General features: G+C 43.2%; 1 protein-coding gene across 1 annotated transcript in view; it reads left to right on the top strand.

The window, feature by feature from the left end:
- LOC124596359 (esterase FE4-like) overlaps positions 1–23834 on the top strand; it is a 109918-nt gene that overhangs the window by 11020 nt on the left and 75064 nt on the right. Inside the window, exon 2 of the mRNA XM_047135467.1 lies at positions 11548–11685. Within this exon, the coding sequence (XP_046991423.1) occupies positions 11548–11685 (138 nt within the window). The remainder of the gene's footprint in view (positions 1–11547; positions 11686–23834) is intronic.

Raw genomic sequence — 23834 nt, forward strand, 5'->3', positions numbered from 1 at the left:
GCGACTGTCTTTTGGGATTCACAAGGGATAATCCTCATCGACTATCTGGAAAAGGTTAAAGCTATTACAATTGCATATTATTCATCGTTATTGGACCGTTTGACAACCGAGCTGCACGAAAAACTCAAACGATTGAACCGCAAAAAGTTATTTTCCATCACGACAATGCACCAGCACGCACTTCAGCAGCTGTGGTCGCAAAATTAATGGAAATAGGATTCCAACTCGTTTCACATCCCTCCTGTTCTCCAGACCTGGCTCCCTCGGACTACTATTTGTTCCCCAATTTGAAGAAATGGCTGGCAGGACAAACATTTTATTCAAACGAGGAGGTGATTGCAGCAACTAATAGCTATTTTGCAGACTTGAACAGTTCCTATTATTCGGAAGTGATCAACAAATTTGAACAGCTTTGGACGACGTGTATGCGTCTAAAAGGAGACTATGTCGAAAAATAAGAAAAGTTTACCACAAACACGTAAGTAGTTTTTCTTTTTGCACGGACTTTTCACACACCCCTCGTAGTTGCGCACCGTTTTGTTTAGGCGCCTTGAACCATACGCTACTGCACGCGCCTGCACTTTTCATATTCAGGTCCAGAATACCACCAACCGCACATTACTGGCTTCATGTGAGAGGATAAATTCCTTCTCAAAACAAGGAACGACTAAGTCCTGGATCAGGCACTAATGCTGACTTCAGTGGTTGAAATGGTGTTTGACGTTCTGCTGACCGCTGGAATTTCCTGCTCTTCTTCAACAGTCAAGTCAAAGTTTCTGTAATCTGTATAAAATTCTTTACGAATTTTTGATAATAGTTGCCTGATTCCAGGAGTGACTCTATTTTTTCTGTGGATTGTGGCATTGCGAAGATCCAGATCACTTCTGTAAGGCGAGGATCACTTTGAACACATTTCAAGTTAATTATATGCCCGAGGTAGTTTACCTGCGTTTGCGCAAAATGGCACCTGGTCTCGCTAAGCATCAGATGTGCAGATCGTAGCCAGTTAAATACATCTTCCAGGCGTCTCATATGCTCTGGCGTAACCTTTGAGACTATAATGATATCACACAAATGTACCAACGAACTTTTCACTTTTAAACCACATAAAACCCTAACCAATAGAGATGGGCTATCAACTCCTTAACTAGTTGATAGTTCCAGATCCTTTCAGGAGTGGGCATCTGGTGACTCGGAAAAAAGGGACGTTAGCTCTTCAGATACGTAAAGCAACTCCAGTGATGTCACTGAGTGGAACGAAGGTTCTAGGTTCAAATGGCTCTGAGTACTATGGGACTTAACATCTATGGTCATCAGTCCCCTAGTACTTAGAACTACTTAAACCGAACTAACCTAAGGACAGCACACAACACCCAGTCATCAAGAGGCAGAGAAAATCCCTGACCCCGCCAGGAATCGCACCCGGGAACCCGGGCGCGGGAAGCGAGAACGCTACCGCACGACCACGAGCTGCGGACAAGGTTCTAGGTTAAGCTGCTGCAACGGCGGAGCACCAGGTTTACAGAAGTCTTTACTCTCAAGTAGACTATACTGAAAACTAATACGCTATATATTATATGTGTGTTTATACACTTGACTGTTGTGAAGGGCTTTTCTCAGCCATCAAAAGAATAGAAAGCAAAGAAAGGCCACTCTCTCAGAACATTGCACTAATGCAGAAACAACTTTTCTGCCTTTTATTTAGCTTCCGATTTGAAGAGACATCTGGCAAGGAGCTGCCATGATGACCCATCTGACACTTCACAGCGGGAGACGATGCTCTGTGTAGCAGAAGTGCTTCGCTACCCTACCACTCCCGAATTAGTACAGAGTTGACTGCAGGTGACTCATGAGTCACTGTGCTCTTGGTTCACTAACAGATCTAGCCCCTGGCAGTTTCAGTAAGAGTCCTTTTACCTTGCAGAAATGTAAGGAAATAAAAGAAAAACCAATCACCAACCATTTACCACCATAAAAAGTGTAAATTGTTCAATTTAGAGGGAGTTTGATGGTACATCTGTCAGCTCCAACGAAACCATCGGCTGGGGACCTGCAGCGATTGTCAAACTAGACATATATTGTTACACTGATTATAAATGACAACTGTAGACAATTTTAGGTAGTAGAAACTTAATTCCCCTTATTCAGTTTTTATAGTTCTCTTTGTTTTCGGTAAAATTATAAATAACTAACAAGAATAAAATCTTTTCACAATTCCCAAATCCTTATGCAGAATTATGTAATGATATTTTTAATTTGTACTGAAGAAGAAATGTAGGAATTTTTGAGATCTTAATTATGAAAGAGATATAGTAGAAAACTATTAGTCCTCCTCTCAATTCTACCAAAAAATGTTGTAACAACGGAAGAATACAGGACAGTGATCTTGAATTAAAAAGAGAAGGCGCATTACTTTCATTTATCTTAGCAAATAATTGGTGACCCATGCTGAACCGATCGCTAAAGAAACAGCTTTGCCCATCACTACCACCTAATAAACTTTGGAACGTAATTGGCGCGTTTTTGAGCCACAGTGACGTCCTATTATACTGATAATATCATCATGGGACTCTGAAAGGGTCTTCGCTCTGTCTCCGAGGACTATCTCTACTTGTTGATAGCAGCTTCATAGAGCCACTGTTGCAAGGTACTGTCCTAGATTGTCTAACGTTTCCGTAACATTGGGGATCGGATATCTGTTCTTCTTATTACCATCTCATGACTATTTTCTCACGAGGACAATATTTCGCCCCATGGACTATCAAAAAATGGTGCAAATGGGTCTGAGCAGCAATCGGTATAAAATGCTAAAAATCCAATAAAAACAGTATCAATAGCTTTTCAGATTTTTATTCGGTAGCACCTGGTTTCTGCCCTTTCCTCAGACTATCTTCGGGCTTTTCCCCGCCATTATGGCAGTCGATGACTGCAGATGAAGCGGGATCCGTAGAAGAAAGGATGTGATCATTTGTACGTCTAATATGTAATCACATTCGCCATCGGCGAATAAGTTTGTTTACTGTATAATTATTGTTTATGTGTTGGGAGTGCAGTTTCCCTATTTCTACTTATTGTTGTAAAATGGCAATGGTAGAGTACGAAAACTCCACGCAAAACTAGAGACAGTGTCAGGAATGAATTGCCACGAAGAACAGGAACAAGAGGAGCTACACAGGCAGGTAAAGGTTTTAGAAGCTATGGTTCAGCAGTTCCAAACGGGATATTAGGAGGCCCCTCTTTCGATCCATCGACAGCTACCTTAGTAACAGACTCTTCTGACTAGTCAACAGAGGACGTAATTGCGTTCGGTGACAATGCTGAGCTTACCGCAAAAGTGAGTGGTTGGTCAGACGAGATTTTTCTCTGTGTGGTTATGATTGACAGGCGTATAAAAGTCGTACGTGTGGTACCCAGAGGTTCACAGTAAGGCGCTACAGTCTGGAGCCGCGCGACCGCTATGGCCGCAGGTTCGAATCCTGCCTCGGGCATGGATGTTTGTGATGTCCTCAGATAAGTTACGTTTAAGTAGTTCTAAGTTCTAGGGAACTGATGACCTCAGAAGTTAAGTCCCATAGTGCTCAGAGCCATTTGAACCATTATCTTAGGCCAAAGCATTCCAGCAGTTTGCTGACGTTTAATGGTAACGTTATCAGAAACGGGACACCGGGTAAAGCATTGTGGGGAATGTAGGTGGAGAAAACATCAGAAGCAGCCGTTAAAAGCAAAAGGGAGTGGTTCAATCATAGGAAGGAATTCTCAATAGATGCAACACACCACAAATAGATGCACAGACGAAATGCTACTTTTCAGGCTTTGTGAGAGGAGAGGAACACAAATTTCTGGTTGAAACAGACGCGCAGTTGTCAGCCGTCAGTCTGGACCTCGTAGGCAGAAGGAGACTGGGAACCCGCGTCATAAATCGGGGGCAGCGGGTCATGGGAGGGTTACCCACCAAGTAATGCACCACATTTTTTTCTCAGTCGAAAATAATGCTACGAATGCGAAACGTGACGTATGTAGTATTTGACGTCTCCTGAGAGAACACACCAAGATTCCGTCTCTTACAACAGATAATGTAGCTGCAGGACAGTTTCAAAATGGTGACTGTAAATGATGTACAGTAGAAGCAAGGTGCCGCCATTGAATTTCTCAGTGCAGAGAAAGATGTTGTGTGGAATATTCACAAACGCTTGTGCAAAGTCTATGGAGCATCTGCTGTTGACAGAAGTACAGTTAGTCGCTGGGCACGGATGTTGTTCGGCGGAGGTCCACGATGTGCAGCGGTGGAGGAGAGCATCCACGCCTGTCACACCTGACAAGTTCCAGCGGCCTGATGTTGTCATTCGCGAGGACAGACGCATTACGTCTCGGCAGTTGACGCTGCGTCTGTCAATTAGCAATGGAAATGTGGATGCAATTATCCGCTCTCTTGGATGTTCAAAAGCGTGTGCAAGATGGTTACTGCGGTGTCTAACGATGCATCACAAATCCCACAGAAAAAAAAAAAAACATTTGTCTCGATTTTCTGGAACGTTTTGAAGCTCAGAAGGAAGCCTTCTCGTCCCGGATTGTGGCGGGTGAAGAAACCTGGGTTCACCATTTTGAGCCCGAAACAAAACGACTCCCCACAGAAGAAAAAATTCAAAGCAACTGCTTCCGCCGGTAAGGTAATGATCAACGCGTCCTGGGACTGGAAAGGTGCGATTCTGATTGATGTGATGCCGATACGCAGTACCATTAATTGAGATGCATTGCTAACACATTAACAAAACTCAAGACGTGCTTGCAGTGACTTCGGCGCCACAGCAACGCAGGAATGTTTTCCTGCAACACGATAATGCTCGGCCCCATACAAGTCTGAGGACTGCTGAACACATCGCAAAATACGGTTAGACTTTGTTACCCATCCATCCTACAGCCCTGATCTTCCCCCATCGCACTTCAATTTGCTTAGGTCATTAAAAGATTCCGTTCATGGAAGACGTTTCGAGGACGATGAGGAGCTGATTCACACAGTGAAGTACTGGCTCCACCACCAGGACAAAGATTGGAAGGGCGCGTAGATAAAACACCATTATTTCGTGTGTGTAATTCTCAGTATGTTGAATAAAAAACTGTTGAAGAAAAACTACAGTGCATTACTTTCTCGGCAACCCTCGTAATACTGTTGAGACATTCGGTATGATACTGCTCAGTTTCAGTAACTTGACTAAAGATTTGCATGAGTGTATGGAACTGTACCATAAGTGGGTAGTCAGCAATTATTGGACTAAATCCTCTTGACAAACACCACGTCAAAAACTATCTTTCGCAGTATACAGCATATCTCAATGGGACATTGTTTCTATAGGGGGATACGACTGCAGACGAGGCAATCTGACAAGGCGTACACATCACGAAGGCATTGCTGACTAAACTGCGAATATGTATGCTAAGGATTGGTTCCCATGATGAAGTACCAGCAGGTAAGGGGAAGTTAGTCTTTGCTTCCTTTGATACTGCATTACGACGTGAATCATTGGACGTGGTAGAGCCACTAAGGAAAATGAAGAACTAGACAGAATGCATCGATTTGCACGCAAAAGCTTATAGCGTGGAAGTAATATCAATGGTGAATTTATGGTTCCTGTAAGCTTGAAAAATTTCGTCATGGACATGGTTAGTATCTCGAAGGCCATAATAACTGCCATATTACAAGTATCATGTGATGAAGATGTTGATAGATCATGTGATGATCAGAGCCGTAAGTTAAATGTCGAAGTAGCAGCGTTACGTGAAAATGCGTAGCACTGGCGAGGCAGATATCACAAGGTAATGGACGCTTTGCAACTACGGTTTATGGATTCATTTAATACGATGAGTCCTTTGCCAGCAACAACAGTAACCCGGCACCGTATATCTATATCTACAGATAAAAACGTTTGAGTTTACAGAAAGCTGCACCGATAGCGAAGCTTCTTCACCCATAATGGAAGACTTCATAGATCAATAGTTAGCGAAACGTTTATTAGACGCAGTGATAGTCCATGGCCAGCCGCCGTGGCCGAGTGGTTCTAGGCGCTTCAGTCCGGAACCACGCGACTGCTACGGTCGTGGGTTCGAATCCTGCCTCAGGCATGGATGTGTGTGATGTCCGTAGGTTAGTTAGGTTTCAGTAGTTCTAAGTTCTAGCGGACTGATGACCTGAGATGTTAAGTCCGATGGCGAATGTGATTACATATTAGACGTACAAATGATTACATCCTTTCTTCTACGGATCCCGCTTCATCTGCAGTCATCGACTGCCATAATGGCGGGGAAAAGCCCGAAGATAGTCTGAGGAAAGGGCAGAAACCAGGCGCTACCGAATAAAAATCTGAAAAGCTATTGATACTGTTTTTATTGGATTTTTAGCATTTTATACCGATTGCTGCTCTGCTTCAATTACAGAACGCTTTCTAACATTTAAAACTGTAACTCCCATCATGTGTACTTCGTTGGGCATGTAATACAGATTTGCAGTCTGCATTTAATTGTGTCTGAATAGTACTACAGAATGTCCTTTTGACATGCATGCATATCCGAAGAACATTGTATAGTACAACTGAGACACTGAAAATTGCAGAAATTAAAGTATGCTTTTCTATATGTGTGAAGGACACTGTACAGCACCATTCAGAAATTTAGACATTGTAGACCTGTACTGTATGCCGAGGAAAGCAAACAAGCCGAGACTAACACTTTCTCTCGCCGAGTTGTGCTCACATGGAAAGTATGCGCGTATAGGACGTGCACACTGTGATACATGTAGGTTTGGGTCAGTCGAGAAGGCGTGTACAGATAACCTACATCTATCTACGTGATTACTCTACTATTCATAATAAAGTGCCTGGCAGAGGGTTCATTGAACCACCTTCAAGCTGTCTCTCTACCGTTCCACTCTCGAACGGCACGCGGGAAAAAGGAGCACTTAAATTTTTCTGTAAGAGTCCTGATTTCTCTTATTTTATCGTAATGATCATTTCTCCCTATGTAGGTGGGTGCCAACAGAATGTTTTCGCAATCGGAGGGAAAAACTGGTGAGTGAAATTTCATGAAAAGATCCCGTCGCAACGAAAAACGCCTTTGCTTTAATGATTGACATTCCAATTCACGTATCATGTCTGTGACACTATCTCCCCTATTTCGCGATAATACAAAACGAGCTACCCTTCTTTGTACTTTTTCGATGTAATCTGTCAGTCCCATCTGATGCAGATCCCACAGCGCACAGAAATACTCCAGAATAGGGCGGACAAGCGTGATGTAAGCAGTCTCCTTAGTAGACCTGTTGCACCTTCTAAGTGTTCTGCCAATGAATCGCAGTCTTTGGTTGGCTCTACCCACAATATTATCTATGTGATAGTTCGAACTTAGTTTATTTGTAATTGTAATCCCTAAGTATTTAGTTGAATTTACAGCCTTCAGATTTGTGTGACTGAAATTTAGCGAATTTCGTTTAGTACTCATCTGCAAACGATCTAAGACGGCTACTCGGCTTGTCTCCTATGTCGTTGATATACATCAGGAACAATAGAGGGCCTACAACACTTCCTTGGGGAACGCCGGATATTACTTCTGTTTTACTCAATGACTTTCCGTCTATTACTACGAACTGTGACCTTTCTGACAGGAAATCACGAATCTAGTCGCACAACTGAGGCGTTACTTCGTAGGCACGCAGTTTGGTTAGAAGACGCTTGTGAGGAACGGTGTCGAAAGTCTTCTGAAAATCTAAAAATATGGAATCAATTTGACGTTCCCTGTAGGTAGCACTTATTACTTAATGAGTATAAAGAGCTAGTTGTGTTTCACAAGAACTATATTTTCTTAAACAAACCGTTAACGTGACAGCTCGCGATACGTGGGAAATTCGGATTCGAGTCCTAGTTTGGCAGAAATTTTCATAAGTTACTAATCATTTGCACAGCTGATGTATAATCATACCCGATATTTACGAATACATTGCTTTATTGTAAAATCACTGTATATCGTCTGCAATATCTGACTTTCCGTCATGCATGCATGTCCGAAGAACATTGTGTAGTGCTATTCAGACACTGTGAAATGCAGATGTTGCATATCTTTAACAATTGCACACTAATACTTTCGGCGTATCGTTTCTCAAAGGGACCTAGAACAATTCTGTGGCAAACGTCCAAATAGTCTACAAGTATTATACATGAAAGACACAACTTTTCTGCATGGCAATTCATGCTCTGACAGGTTACAAAACTTACACCGCCCTGTTGTTCCTAACACATCCCTACACAGCAACAAATACATAGGCTCTTCTGGTTTAACAAGTGAACGTTAAGGTTGCTAATGATGTCTCTGCAATTTGATATGGCCCAAATTAGATACACATATTAAATGAAAACGCATTCGGCAAAGAAATAGTTCACTCAGCACACCACATTGTGCTGGTATTGCCAGACGACATTCGATGCTGCAGACATAGCCTCACTGCCATCGAAGTCTGTAGGTGATAGCCAATTCTGACACCAATGTTGCGACCATTTCCTGACACCAGCGTTGTGACAAGGGAAGCGGAATTACGTTGCGAAGAGGAGGATGGGGATGGAGTGTAGGTAAGTGGTCCAGTTCATGACTGGAGGCGCAAGTGACATCTGATACAACATTTATTTATCGTGTAACGTACACAGAGTTATAAGATCTTCAGAGCTGTGGCTGGCGACCAGGCATAAATGCATTTACCGTCAAGACGTCCTGATGCCTTGCCAGCGAGTCGTTAGTCGCCCCACAGATCAGTGACATGCTCAAGTGTTGTGCTGGTGGCTGCGAGAGAACAGGGAGGCCTCACCTGCCCAAACGTTCCATCACATAGTGGGGCTTCCACGTCAGCGCTCTCGAAGACAGCCTCTCAATGTGCTCAGGCGGAAACTACTGACCCTGGTCCAGGATGCCTGCTGCCGTGGTCATTCCCTACATATCGACGGATCGACCGAGCCTACAGCCGATATTAGATTTTGTCGTTGTGCTTGGGTGTTGAAGTAAAGTAGTGTTATCTTGCTGTGCCACAATTCAACGTTTGCATTTCTGCCTGCCTCGCTCCGAGGTTGTGTGACAATGCTTGCATCTTGTCACACCGTCAGTTACATTGGCGAGATGTATTGTCTAGACTTCGACTACCACACCGGCTCATAGCTAACCTTCTCTGTTCTGAGCTCATATCGTAGAACATGCTAAAAAAATTAAAGAAGTACAGCAAAATTACTCTGCTGTACAACGATCTTGTCGTTTACCCATTTTGCGTTTCCTCTCCGCTAGCCCCCAATCCTCTTGTAGCTGATCTTTCTTCTAAACAGGGTGAATCACCTAAAACTTGCATCCCAAATATTGCGGAAAGTGCTATTGACGTTCGATTTTCACAGAAAGGATTGGTAGCTCAGGGCTAGTATTCTTAGCCAATACACAGATTGTAGTAATACTTAGGTGTATTTCTGCGTGCAAACATGTACTTTTTCAAGCAGAACAATGCCTATTGACATTATAGAACTGGAAGTAGGGTAAATTGTAATGTCTCTAGTGTTGTTGAAGGAGTCCAGTGGGAGTCATTTACGAGATATCGCATTTTGACAAGTTCCCACGGTGATGCATGTTTGTGCCATTAAACCTGTGTAACTACTAGGTATGGCTTTGTTACGATTCCTTACAGTGTGCTTCTGTGTTCCTTAAGTGCAGTGCGATTTGCTAGTCAGCGTGTGACAGTCCAAGCAGTAGGTCCTGAATGGACGATGGGATTTACCAATGCTGAAAAAGTCGACATGCTCATGGTGTACGGAGAGTGTACGTTCTTGTAAGGTGTACACAACAAGACATCCCAATAGACGTCAGCCATCTCGGCAATTATTTATCAATGACAAAGCGATAGTGCAACACTTAGACAACATAACAGAAGGAAACAAGCGACACATAAAAGGGGTAAATTAATGTTCTTGTTCTTACTACCACTGCAGTTGATTAGCATGTTAACTCCCACGCAATCGCAGAGGAAGTGGCATGAGTTGGGTTAGTGTCCTGTGCATTCTCCATCGACATAGATTCCACCCCTATACATCTTTCTCCGTCAAGAGCAGCATGGAAACAATTAAGAGTACCGTTCTTATTTCTGTACATGGACATTACGAAAGGATATTCGAGACGTATCGTGTGACTTGTTTAGTGGTGAATCCACATTTATCAGTCGTCGTTAGGTAAACCGCCGTAGCCCGCATCTCGTGGTCGTGCGGTAGCGTTCTCGCTTCCCACGCCCGGGTTCCCGGGTTCGATTCCCGGCGGGGTCAGGGATTTTCTCTGCCTCGTGATGGCTGGGTGTTGTGTGCTGTCCTTAGGTTAGTTAGGTTTAAGTGGTTCTAAGTTCTAGGGGACTGATGACCATCGATGTTAAGTCCCATAGTGCTCAGAGCCATTTGAACCAAACCGCCGTAACAAGCGCTATTGGTCTGTAGAGATTCTACGTAGGCTTTGTCAGGTGAAATGTAAACGTCCATGGAGCGTAAACACGTGATGTACCTGTAGTACCAACATGATGGCTGCCCAGACCGTAGTGCATGAAGTACCACAGCATGACTTCACGAACTGTTTCCAAATATTTGAAATGGACGCAGTGGACCTGTACTCTGGCCGGTCTATTCCCCTTATTTGAGGTCTGTACCCTTTTTCTCTGTGAGGAAAGCTGAAAGACGCTGTCTACAAGGACATACGAACTACACCCATCGATATTACTGCAGCCTGCTCTGACATCTCCGCTGAAATGCTAGCACGTGTGCAGCAGTCGTTCCGTATCAGATTGGATGCGTGTATTGCCGCTGCCGGCGTTCATTTTGAACACAACCTGTGATGGTCAGTCGTCTCATTACTGGTCAGAATCCGTATAACTAGTGTACACACTTGTGTTATTCTTTAGTGTTTGCTATCGGAGGTAATCCACAAATGTCGGTGTGGGAGCTTTTCAAAATACGATATCTCGTAAGCAACTCGCACCTGCAGTCCTGCACCAAACACCACTGACGTTCTAATTTACTGTAATTTTCAATTATTGGTGACAATAGGTATTGTTCCATTTAAAAAAATGTATAACTGCACAAAAAGTTCACTTTTGAAATATTATTAGAATCTGTTAATTTGTTAACAATACGAGCCCCACACAACCAATCCATTCTGTGTAAGCCGAATATCGACAGCGCATTGCATTTCCGCAATATTTGCGGTGCAAGTTTTAGGCGATTTACCCTGTGTATTGAATATAGCCTTAGGCACGATTCTTATTTTTCTTCTGAAGTGTGATTCATAGTTGTGTTATTGCTGAATCAAAATATGAAGCCTTATTATTTTTCATTCTTTAAATTCTGTTGAAGTAATTGTTATGTTTTTCTAGTAGTATGGTATTGTTAATGACAATGTTTTCGAAGTATTACACTTGATTTCAATAGTTTCTTTACTTTATTTGCTTATCAGTATCGTTACGTTCTTTTTATGCTAGTGTTTTCGTCTTCTTGATTTCAGGCCCAAGAGTATGTGACAGTGGACACACAAGAAGGCACCCTCAGGGGCCTCATGGCAGAGACGTACACAGGGAAGCCCATGTTCAGGTTCGAAGGCGTCCCATATGCAAAACCACCCACGGAAGATCTTCGTTTTCAGGTAAATGGCTCACATTGCTCATATAAGAATGTATCCCTCTTGTATCAAACTGCTGAGAACAAGCCATAGAGATATACGAACTTCAAAACAAGTGGAAGAATACCAGCATACAGCAATAACGTCTCAAAATTATGATATCTAGCCTGTATCCGGCTATTGGGATTTAGGTTTTCCTAAAAATCACTGCAGAAAAATGCCCCGATACTTCGCTAGAACAATCTCCAATGTCGTACTACAGTAGTTAAAGTAGTACATAATAGAATTCGTGATAACGGTCTAATATGATATACACCACTGGCCATTAAAATCGCTACACCACGAAGATGACGTGCTACGGACGCGACAGGAAGAAGATGCTGTGATATGCAAATGATTAGCTTTTCAGAGCATTCACACAAGGTTGGCGCCGGTGGCGACATCTACAAGGGGCTGACATGAGGACAGTTTCCAATCGATTTCTCATACACAAACAGCAGTTGGCAGGCATTGCCTGGTGAAACGTTGTTGTGATGCCTCGTGCAAGGAGGAGGAATAAAACAATAATAATTATACAATATCAACCCACCTCCGAAGATGATTAGTGGGTCATAAAATGATACATAGATTACAGTACAATGCAGCTTTTACAATTATGTTAGTGAGCTACAGTTTAACTACTACAATGTGTTAGTTTCAGTTTTCTACGACAATGGGAAATGTGATCTAACTACTTGTTACTTAACTAATCTACTATGACTATTACCTGCAGTGTCACAGGTGTGCCAGTTGTACATAAACCTACTTAGGATAGCCAGGCTCAACGAGCTAAGCCCGAGGAGCATGCCCCTGGCACTGGGCTGGCCAAGGTAAGTAATCGCTGCAGTTCCCTAAATAAATGTCCTAATCTAAGTCCTACAAAACTAACTTAACCTACGTCGTATCCGGTGCTTGTCTTGATCGGTGGTGTTTGACCCCCCCCCCTCCCCCTAGTCCTGTACGTGGCGGATTCCAACTATGATGGAAGTCGGCCACTCCACGCACAGGCGGTATGGGAATGGGATCAGGTCTCAATTGATTTGATTGACGAGTTGATACCTAATGTAGGCCCCTCAGGTATTCTACTAACACGTTTCGTGATACCCCATCAGCCAATGCATTCAAAGTCTGAAAAGTGTCTTCTTGTGTAAGTAGATGGTATGTGTCATTTGGAAGTCCGTCCCGAAGTGTTGTCGCGACATCATTGAAGAGAGGGCACTCGTAAACCACATGGTCGGGAGTACCCTCTGCCGCGCCACAGTCACACGCGGGGGCTGCCCTCTTCCCAAACCGACATAAGTATGTCGGATAGGGTCCATGGCCAGAGAGAAAGTGTATCAGTCCTCGTGTGGGTTCAAAGTATTTCATGACCCCACGCTCTTTTACATCTGGTAAAAAGTGGAAGGTCCTTCTCCCAGTTTCTTCTTCCTCCCAAGCCCTCTGCCAAAGTTCCTCCCCTCTGTTTCTTCTTTCCCTCTTACTCTCCACCCTCACCCTCATGATTTCTATTATTTTCTCCATATTCCCCTTTTTGGCCCAGTACCACGCCGCTTGATCTCGTATCTTGATGTCTAACGGGCAATGCCCCATTATGACTAACAGAGCTCCCCCCCCCCCCCCAGAGATGTTCTGTACGCCCCCACAGATCTCAGAATCATGCTTCTCTGGACCCTTCTCACTGTCATGGCAGACATGACCATCGTGAACCTGTGCGCCAAGGCTCCCCAGCCGTAACCCACTACTGAAGTTAGAATACTGTTATGATAGAGTTTTATGAGATGAGGATCTATGCACCCAAACTGTGTGAAAATGTAATCACATGTCAGTTCTAGAATAATATATTTGTCCTATGAATACCTGTTTATCATCTGCATTTCTTATTGGTGTAGCAGTTTTAATGGCCAGTAGTGTACGAGTGTACAGTGAGGGTGAAATGCAAGTAAAATTGGAAGTAATCAATATGAATTTACAACATAAACACTAATTATTAGTTACCTAGTAATGTTTTACTGATGTTTGCCGTGAGTGACATACTCTGCGTGATGAAAAGGATCCTGAAACGTTTATGTACAGAGAAGTTGGACACTATACGTCACGATAGGCGAGTCCGCAAGTATGAAAGAACGCGAGGAGAATTATGTCAACTGAGAAGCGGAAACAGCAGGCTGGGTCGGTCAAGATGACTTTGAGTCTTCGAACGCGAACTAGTTGTTGACTGTTACCGTGGGAACAATTCAATCGAGGCCGTTTCAACCCGTGTAAAGTTGCCCAAGACAGCTGTTGGTGATATGACTGTGAAGTGGAAACGCAAGGGAACAATTGCAGATAAGCCTAGACAGGCAGAGCTCATGTACTGATGGACAGAAACCGTTGAACGATGCAGAAGAGTGGATGTGAAAAATCGCGTGAAATCAGCAGAAGGAATCACTCGTTAGTTCCACAGTGCCACCGGCAGTTCATCTAGAATAGTTATTGCGCATAGGAAGTTAATAGAATGGGATACAATGGTCGAACAGCTGCTCGTAATCCGTGCATCCTGTAATCTGTGCTACGTGACGCTTTGAATAGTGTACCAGCGAAGCCACTGGACAGCTGATGAGGGGAAAGCAGTGATTTCGAGTGATGAATCATGTTATAACCAGTGTCAGTCTGATGCAAGGATTTGGTTTTGGTAAATACTTGAAGAAAGTGACCTATAATGTGTACGGCCATCTGTGAAGTGACGAGGTTAGAGTGTGGTCCTATTACTGTGCTTAAGAAAATGTTAAAAATGGAAAAACATTACCATATTTCACCGCATTGTGTTTTGTGTACATTAGATGGTGGCGATGATGTTGATTTGATGGACGCTCAACATCGTGATCATCAGTACGAGTTCCAAATCCTTCCATTTCCAGTCTCCACACTTTGCGAATAATGATGGGGCGTTTATCACAACACAAACACTCAGCCCCAGGGCGCATAAAATCCCCGACCCGGCTGGGAATCGAACCCGGGACCCCGTGATCCAGAGGCAGCAATGTTAGCCACTAGACCGCGAACTGCGGACTGTGCAGTAGGGGAGACGATGGTTGTATTATTATAAAAATTCGTCCTCTCATAAATCAGCGTCTTTGCCACATGGTGACCAGTGTCATTCCTGAAATGGACTGACCTGCCCAAAGTTGCTACCTGAACTTAGGGTTAGTTAGTGCTTCTACCCCAATCCAGACTTCAGCGTTCAACATCATTACCTTTACTAGTCTCGGCTTTTGAGTTAAAATGGGTTGGTATTTCTCTACAGACATTCAGACACCTCCAGCAGAATCCCAAACGGCATCCACCAGTAGGTATCTGGATCCACGCTTACGGTTCACAATGCAAAGACGTTCAGGGGATCAATCTGAGATCTCCCACACGTCCATCATAGTTATAGCACCAACTGAATCACGATACAACAGTAAGAGAATCAATAACATGTTACTTGGCGAATTTAAGATTCACCAGAAAATTGTCGAATAGTGCATTAAAAGGCCGTATTTTGCTAAGAATAGTTTCAGGAGTATCCGTCTATTTTCTTATTGTCCTCTATATTACGGTTGTCGGTTTTGACCTCCTAAGGTGACACCATCAGAAATAAAGTACAGAAAAGACGGTATGCAAATATTCACTGCAAAACACCAGTGTGAAATAAAAACGAGTATACACGTTGGAGGAAACATACCCGTTCAGAAACACCGCATGACTGTACAGTGTGGACGCAATCACCTGGAACTCTTTGCTGCATACCTTGCGAGTAGGGGGAGACATAACTTACTTCCTCAAGACCACTCGTCACCCCATAGTAGTGCATGTCTTGAGCGGGCCTCACCTTCCTCACTACTCTCAACAACACCACTAAACGTGTCAAAATACAGCAGACACACTATTCTGGGAGGTAATTTAAGGCGAGTTTACACAGATTCAAAGCTCTATAAATATCAGTCCTTGTAAATGTTGCCTATTGTAAACTGCATTTATTAATATTACTACTACTACTATATTCATAAACTGCCAAGTTAAAACTGAATTGCTGTTCATAATGAGGAATACGTCTACGTGAATGCAAAAGAAAACAGGATGTTCATGTTTATAAAAATGATCGAAGAACGCATAGAGAGGCAAAATTTGCTAACGTCCGTCTGCTGCAGAATCGTAGATGATATTTTAAGGTCATACATTATGTCATTCATAGAGGAAAAGAAACTTGTTTCCAAGGAACCCGCACAGTTCCGAGAATGATAACTTGTATAACACATTTCATCGGCTCACGATATCTTCCAAGTAGCAGATGCAGGCTAGGAAGTAGGTACTACCACAATCAATTTTCTGAAGTTGTTTAACATAGAGGACTAATAAAGCTACATACGAATCATAGTGAGTAAAGTCGCAGGTATGTTGTTCTCTCGCATAATTTTGATTAACAGAACGCAGTACATCAAACTCTCGCTAATCCGGCCCTCAGTAGTCCGGCGCCGGCCGCGTGGCCGAGCGGTTCTAGGCGCTTCAGCCCGGAACCGCGCTGCCGCTACGGTCGCAGGTTCGAATCCTGCCTCGGGCATGGATGTGTGTGATGTCCTCAGGTGTAAGTAGTTCTAAGTCTAGGCGACTGATGACCTCAGATGTTAAGTCCCTTAGTGCTTAGAGCCATTTCAAGCAGTAGGCCGGCCTCTCAGTAATCCGGTGCACATCCAAAACCACATGCACAATGAATCATCGCGCGAAACGATGCTTAGTTAAACAATGCTTTACATAATGTATTTGAAATTGTAGCTTTCTTTACAGTTCGGAATCATGTCTCCTAAAAGGAAAAAAGTTACGCTAGGTCTCAAGCAGAAACTCGAAATTTTAGATAAGTTAAATAGAGGTCCTTTGCAGAAAACCATGCTGCTGAGTTCAATGTTGGACGAGCAACTATTTACGACATCAAAAAGAAAGACGATGTTATTCGACTGTATTCAAGACAAATAGATAGTGAATTGGGAAAACAGAAGGTTATGCGAAAGAGTGAGAATGAAGAACTGGCCGTAGCTGTTTATAGATGGTTCATACAACAACGCTGTAAATGAATTCCAGTCAGCGGCCCGATTATAAAGGAAAAAGCAGCTGCATTTAAGAAACAACTTTGTGGTAGTAACTTGTTTGCAGGGAGCGAGTGTTGGCTATCAAGCTGGAAAAAATGAAATGGCATTCGGCAGCTGACACTCACCGGGAAAGTCGCTCAACTAACGATAAGGATGCTGATGAGTTTGTAAGCAAGATTCGAAAGATAATAGAGGAAGAAGATTTAGCTGCTGATGCCTTGTATAATTTTCATGAAATAGGACTCTTTTACAAGATGCTTTCTTCAAAAACTTCAACTGCCAAGAACGGGAAGGAGGCTCTTGGTTACAAGCAACAGAAATAGCGCATAACATTAATGGCGTGTTGTAATGCAAATGGGAGTCATAAACTACCACTTATGGTGATTCGAAAACCACAACATCCACATTGTTTCCAACACACTGACATAAATACTTTACCAGTGCAGTATTGCGCTCAGAAGAAAGCGTAGACGGACAGACAAATATTGTATGTGTGGTTCCATGAGACGTTTGTACCAGCAGTGAGAAAAGAGCTAAAGAACAAAAAGCTTATACTGACAGCTATCCTTATAACTGTCAACGCTCCCAGTCATCCTTAAGATGTTTCTCTAAGGTCTGATGGTATACAAACACATTTCCTCCCACCCACTGTGACAGACAGGGAATTTTGGCATCAATTAAACATCGTTATCGACATCGTCTCCTTGCTGAACGAACGTGAAAACGACTCTATCGAGGCTACGCTGACAGCGTTTAAAGCAATTAACATAAGTGATGTTGTTTTCCATGTAGCCGAAGCATGGGATAAAGCGGAGAGCGCTAACATAATCAATAGCTGGAGAAAATTGTGGCCATCCATTGATACCGAGTTGGATCAAGGGGTGAGTGACAGCGATGAGCCAGTCAGTTCGGTATTATCAATTACTTTTTACATTGAAATGTTCCACAACCTTCCAGGAGGAGAAGAAATTGATAATGAAGATGTTAATAAGTGGCTGAATGAGGAAAATTGTGATACGGGCCAAACTTTAACAGATAAAGAATTGATCAAAAACGCGCAAGAAAGTAATGATGAAAGTGATGAAGAAGAGGACACATTAGGAGAGAGCATGAAGATTTCTCACACTGCTGGTGCTGAAGCTGCCGAGATCTTCCTGGAGTACATTATGCAGCTACCAGATACTTGCAGTACCGATGTAATACTTGTAAAGCGGTTGCGTGTTGAAACATGCCATCGTCGCATATCATCATTGCGACAGTAAAAAGTTAGGGACATGGTTCATAGTGAGTGATACGACTGTATAATTATGTATACAGGGTGTTACAAAAAGGTACGGCCAAACTTTCAGGAAACATTCTTCACCCACAAAGAAAGAAAATATGTTATGGACATGTGTCCGGAAATGGTTACTTTCCATGTTAGAGTTCATTTTATTACTTCTCTTCAAATCACATTAATCATGGAATGGAAATACACAGCAACAGAACGTACCAGCGTGACTTCAAACACTTGGTTACAGGAAATGTTCAAAATGTCCTTCGTTAGCGAGGATACATGCATCCACCCTCCGTCGCATGGAATCCCTGATGCGCTGATGCAGCCCTGGAGAATGGCGTATTGTATAACAACCGTCCACAATACAAGCACGAAGAATCTCTACATTTGCTACCGGGGTTGGGTAGACAAGAGCTTTCAAGTGCCCCAATAAACGAAAGTCGGGAGGGTTGAGGTTAGGAGAGCGTGGAGGCCATGGAATTGGTCCGCCTCTACCAATCCATATGTCACCGAATCTGTTGTTGAAAACCGTACGAACACTTCGACTGAAATGTTCAGGAACTCCATCGTGCATGATCCACATGTTGTGTCGTACTTGTAAAGGCACATGTTCTAGCAGCACAGGTAGAGTATCCCGTATGAAATCATGATAACCTGCTCCATTGAGCGTAGGTGGAAGAACATGGGGCCCATTGAAGACATCACCAACAATGCCTGCCCAAACGTTCACAGAAAATCTGTGTTGATGACGTGATTGCACAATTGCGTGCGGATTCTCGTGAGCCCACACATGTTGATTGTGAACATTTACAATTTGATCACGTTGGAATGAAGCCTCATCCGTAAAGAGAACATTTGCACTGAAATGAGGATTGACACATTGTTGGATGAACCATTCGCAGAAGTGTACCCGTGGAGGCCAATCAGCTGCTGATAGTGCCTCCACACGCTGTACATGGTACGGAAACAACTGGTTCTCCCGTAGCACTCTCCATACAGTGACGTGGTCAACGTTAACTTGTACAGCAGTAACTTCTCTGACGCTGACATTAGGGTTATCGTCAACTGCACGAAGAATTGCCTCGTCCATTGCAGGTGTCCTCGTCGTTCTAGGACTTCCAAAGTCGCGAGTCATAGGCTGGAATGTTCCGTGCTCCCTAAGACGCCGATCAATTGCTTCGAACGTCTTCCTGTCGGGACACCTTCGTTCTGGAAATCTGTCTCGATACAAACGTACCGCGCCACGGCTATTGCCCCGTGCTAATCCATACATCAAATGGGCATCTGCCAACTCCGCATTTGTAAAATTGCACTGAATGCAAAACCACGTTCGTAATGAACACTAACCTGTTGATGCTACGTACTGATGTGCTTGATGCTAGTACTGTAGAGCAATGAGTCGCATGTTAACACAAGCACCGAAGTCAACATTACCTTCCTTCAATTGGGTCAACTGGTGGTGAATCGAGGAAGTACAGTTCATACTGACGAAACTAAAATGAGCTCTTACATGGAAATTAAGCGTTTCCCGACACATGTCCGCATAACATCTTTTCTTTATTTGTGTGTGAGGAATGTTTCCTGAGAGTTTGGCCGTACCTTTTTGTAACACCCTGTAGTATACACTCGAGGCATAAGTTTTCTTTGAAAATTAATGTATTTTTGGATTTAATAAAGTATATCCTCTGTGTTTTAAATTTGTATCCTTCGGTTTGATAAAGAACAGTACACAGTACAGACACTCAATAATCCGACACTTCCGCTAATCCGGAAGCCATATGTGCCAGGAATGGCCGGATTAGCGAAAGTCTGGTGTATATTGTACTTGTAGATCGTTAGACCAAACTGTTTGATGACTAAGCAGTAATATACAAAAAGTATTGTCGTTCAACGATCGTAAGAAAATTGACATGCTTGGACCTTAGGCGGACATTCGAGTCGCTATACTGAATGTCACTTTTTGTTAAATGTGAACAAATCCAAGATGTAGCGTAAATTTATGGGGGTGGGGTTCAGGATAGGGGTTGTGCAAACGTGGGCCTCAGTTTAGCATTTATTTCATGGAGCGTCTTAAATAGTAAACCACTTACCATGAAGCACATATACATATGTCTGTAACTTGAAATAACTTTACGTAGAGCTAAAATAATAAAGAGCAAAATTAACCTTATAAGAACAACAGAACAAATTCATACACGTAAAAATTGAATTTTGTCCTGTAACGTGCAACCGAGTAACAACATAACAATTTACAATTTCTGGCACCCGGCCATGATCAGAAAAACAAGAACTGTAAAACTCAGGATGCCAAAGAATACTTAACCTCATCTAGGATTAATACTATATAACCTCCAACTATACCTTGATATATAACGGGCGATCGAAAAGTTTCCGTCAATGTCACACTAACCCCTTCCTACATGTCTAAGGTTGTAGAGTGTTCGGATATTCCCGTTACAAACTTCTATAGAGGGGAGCGAGTACATAATATTTTGAATAAGAAACCATATCTGGAAAGGTACCGTTTCCATACTGCAACTGTTTGAAATCATGTTTGGTAGATAGATTTGCAACAGGGTAGTCATCGTGGGGGGCGTTTACATTGGACTGGCTGATGTCGTTTGATGTCTTTTCTGTCCCTCTCGCTTGGTTCAAGCCTCACTCACATGTCTGTGAGTGTTAGAGTTGGTGTAGAGTGTTCGTGGTGCTATGGACGTAGTAGTTTGCCATCCACAACATACTGTACGGTGCTGTGAGCAACATCCATTGCTCGCGTATTCGCAGACGGGTTCTCTTCAACACGACGTAGTACGGCCTCATCCAGTTCGAGTGTGAGGCGTACCCTTGGAACACCACAGTGACGCCTGCTGACGGTGAAAGTATCTTTATTTCAGCCAGAAAAATCTGCAGTAGTGGAACGTTCTCTTACTGAAGGACATAAAATGTACGATGAGACACAAGTGGTAGCCCCTGCGTCGCGGTATTGGGACTGTGTAGTGAAAGAAGCCATTCAAATCTGGCTATCTGACAACATTATAAACAGAGGTAAGGGATAGCCTTTATGTAAGAGTTGCATCCCTGTTTTGTCTTACATGAAGAAACAGCGGTCCTTGTGTCTATCATCAAAAGTTGTCAGTAGTGTTTGATATTGATTTCTCGTTTCCACGAGCTTTCCCCACCAGTACACTGTACACCACCTCCTCAGCTCTCCCCTCCCCCCGTCATACCCTCCCCAGCCCTCCCTCCTTTGGCATGTCCCCCACCTCATCCCCCTTTCTCTCCCCTCCTTTTCCCTTCTTCCTTTAACTCCCCCCCCCCCCCCCCCCAGCAGAACCTCCCAGGTTTTTATTCATTATCAAGTGTGCTGTGTTAGTGTTGTGTTCGGTGCTGTTATACAGTTTCATCTAGTGATGTAGTTTTAATTGTGTGCTCGATCTGTATATAGTCCATGATTGTTTGTGTGCTTTTTATACTGTGGCTGACTTTTAACTTGTTTTTGCCTCCAGTGTTTTTTGAGTGTGCTTCAAATTGCCAGCTGTGTTCTTTTAACTTTATATCGACTTTTTAACTGTCCCCCAGTGAATGTCCCCATATTACTGTGTATTTTAAATCCCATCATCTCAGTTTATGGTGTGTTTTATGTCCCCCTTTTTATCCCCCTTTTATGTAACATTTCGCCTTCCTGTATTTTTCTGTAAAGCCCTGTGGTTGAAGAGTGGTGGACTGTGCCACTGCCAGCCCTCCCCTGCCCTTGTGGGTCAGGGGAATGAAATTACAATAAAGAAAAAAAGTGTTTGACTTCAGTTACAGTGAGTTAATGCATTCCTTTCTCACCTGAAAATCGCGCCCAGGAGGACCGCCGAAATATTGGGTCGAGATGATGATATGTTCCAGCTGGAGGCCAGACATATTTCATGGCTGTAGCATGGAAACCATATGTTTCTCAACATGGGTTCCTACTCAAAATATTATGGACTCACTTCCCTCTACAAGTCCTTTAACTCTGTAACGAGAATTTCTGAACACCTTGTATGTATGTATCGGAGTCACGCTGGGTTGCACATTCGCTGCAGCATTGCCCTCAAATGGAAATTTTTGTTCACCTCTTTCACCATTAATACCGTCAACATGCACCTAAAGCACCAGCTACCCATAACACTACCAAGCTATCCACACTTACGTCAGAATAACTTCTTGTACAATGATATTGTGACTGTTCATCCACACAAAAGCAATACGAACAAAAACTTCATGCAACAAGAGTGATCCACGAGCTCAGTCACATATAATTAATAAGACAATAAGCTCTTAAAATAGCTGGAGTAACCAACTGATTTACGCTCACAGAGATGAAACATTTCTGCTTAGTACGCTTTATCACGCCCACAGGCTGTCCTAGCACAGTTACGCCTCCTCTGTCTCACAGCATACACTGTCGCACTGTGCCGTATATGCAAACAACTACTTACACAGTCTCCCCAGATTTTCGTGCAGTACGTTGTTTACAAGAGGCTACACTCGATGCACTGTTCGCACTCAACTCTATGCACCGCTTCATTCTCATGCCACCAGGATGCCACTGTAATGGCGGCGCCTGTCTCAGATGATGATGCTAGTTCCCATGCCTTCAGCAGACTCATTACTTTCGTCCTAGCCTGTCCCAAGATCAGTCACGGCGGTGCTCTAATCCAACATGTGACAACAACGTCCACCCTCTCGTAGCACGAATGTAACTCTCGACTCGAGAAGATTCTCTGCCGGCGAAGAAATCGACCACGCCGTTCGACATGGCACAAAGATAGCGAGTACAAAGAAGAATAAGAACTCCATGCCTTTCGATTACTAAACTACTGAACATCTTTCTTAGCCCGTCACATTGTCTGATCATTTATGAATAACATCAGCAGGGATTATCAAATAGAACTGACACGTAAATCCTATAGTGATGAAGGTGATTTTGACGCAGATGCCTTGGAAAGATTCTTGGAAAGTGCAAACTCTTAGAACAATGTAGTGCACCCAGTTCTAGAATATTGAACACTTCTACGTTTGAAGTCCTTATAATTAGGCTAACAGTGTACAGCAAACTAGTTCTGAGATATGTTGACGGAATTGTAGGTGATTAATACAGGACGCGCAAAAGTGTTACTGAAACGCTGAAGGAATTTAAATGATAATGTTTCGAGGAAGTCTTTGACAGTAAATTTGAAGAAGGGGTATTAGAGGAAGGCTACAGCCAATTCAGCTGCCTCTATCATGTATTTCGTGATGGGACCATGAGGATACGACGACAGACATCAAGACGCCCACTGAGAGATATGTAAAATTATCTTTCCCGCATTCGATGTGTGAATGGAATGTAAGAAATATCCTTAATACGCTGCCAGACAAAAAATGAAGCACCCAGATGGGGAGAAGGAAACGAGATGAAACTTCATGGGCTGATGTTATTTCAGTGCTTACAAAATCAAGATACATTTACGAAGAACTTCACAGTATATATGCCCTCATCAGTAAGACGTTGAACCCCTCTAGCCTGGATCCAGGCAGTGATTCGGTTGGAAACGGTCTCATTAATCCGCTGCGTCCTCTACAGAGGCCAGCTGGTCCTGAAATGTTGTAACTTGTCCTTGATATCTTGGATTATAGCAGTGGATTGAGTTGATGTCCGACCTGGATTGACACATGTTCTACCGGACACAGATTTTGGTATTCCGCTAGCCACAGGAGTATCTCAAAATCACGCAGACAGTTCA

This window comes from Schistocerca americana, chromosome 2, assembly GCF_021461395.2.
Source record: "Schistocerca americana isolate TAMUIC-IGC-003095 chromosome 2, iqSchAmer2.1, whole genome shotgun sequence".
Classification (NCBI taxonomy): domain Eukaryota; kingdom Metazoa; phylum Arthropoda; class Insecta; order Orthoptera; family Acrididae; genus Schistocerca; species Schistocerca americana.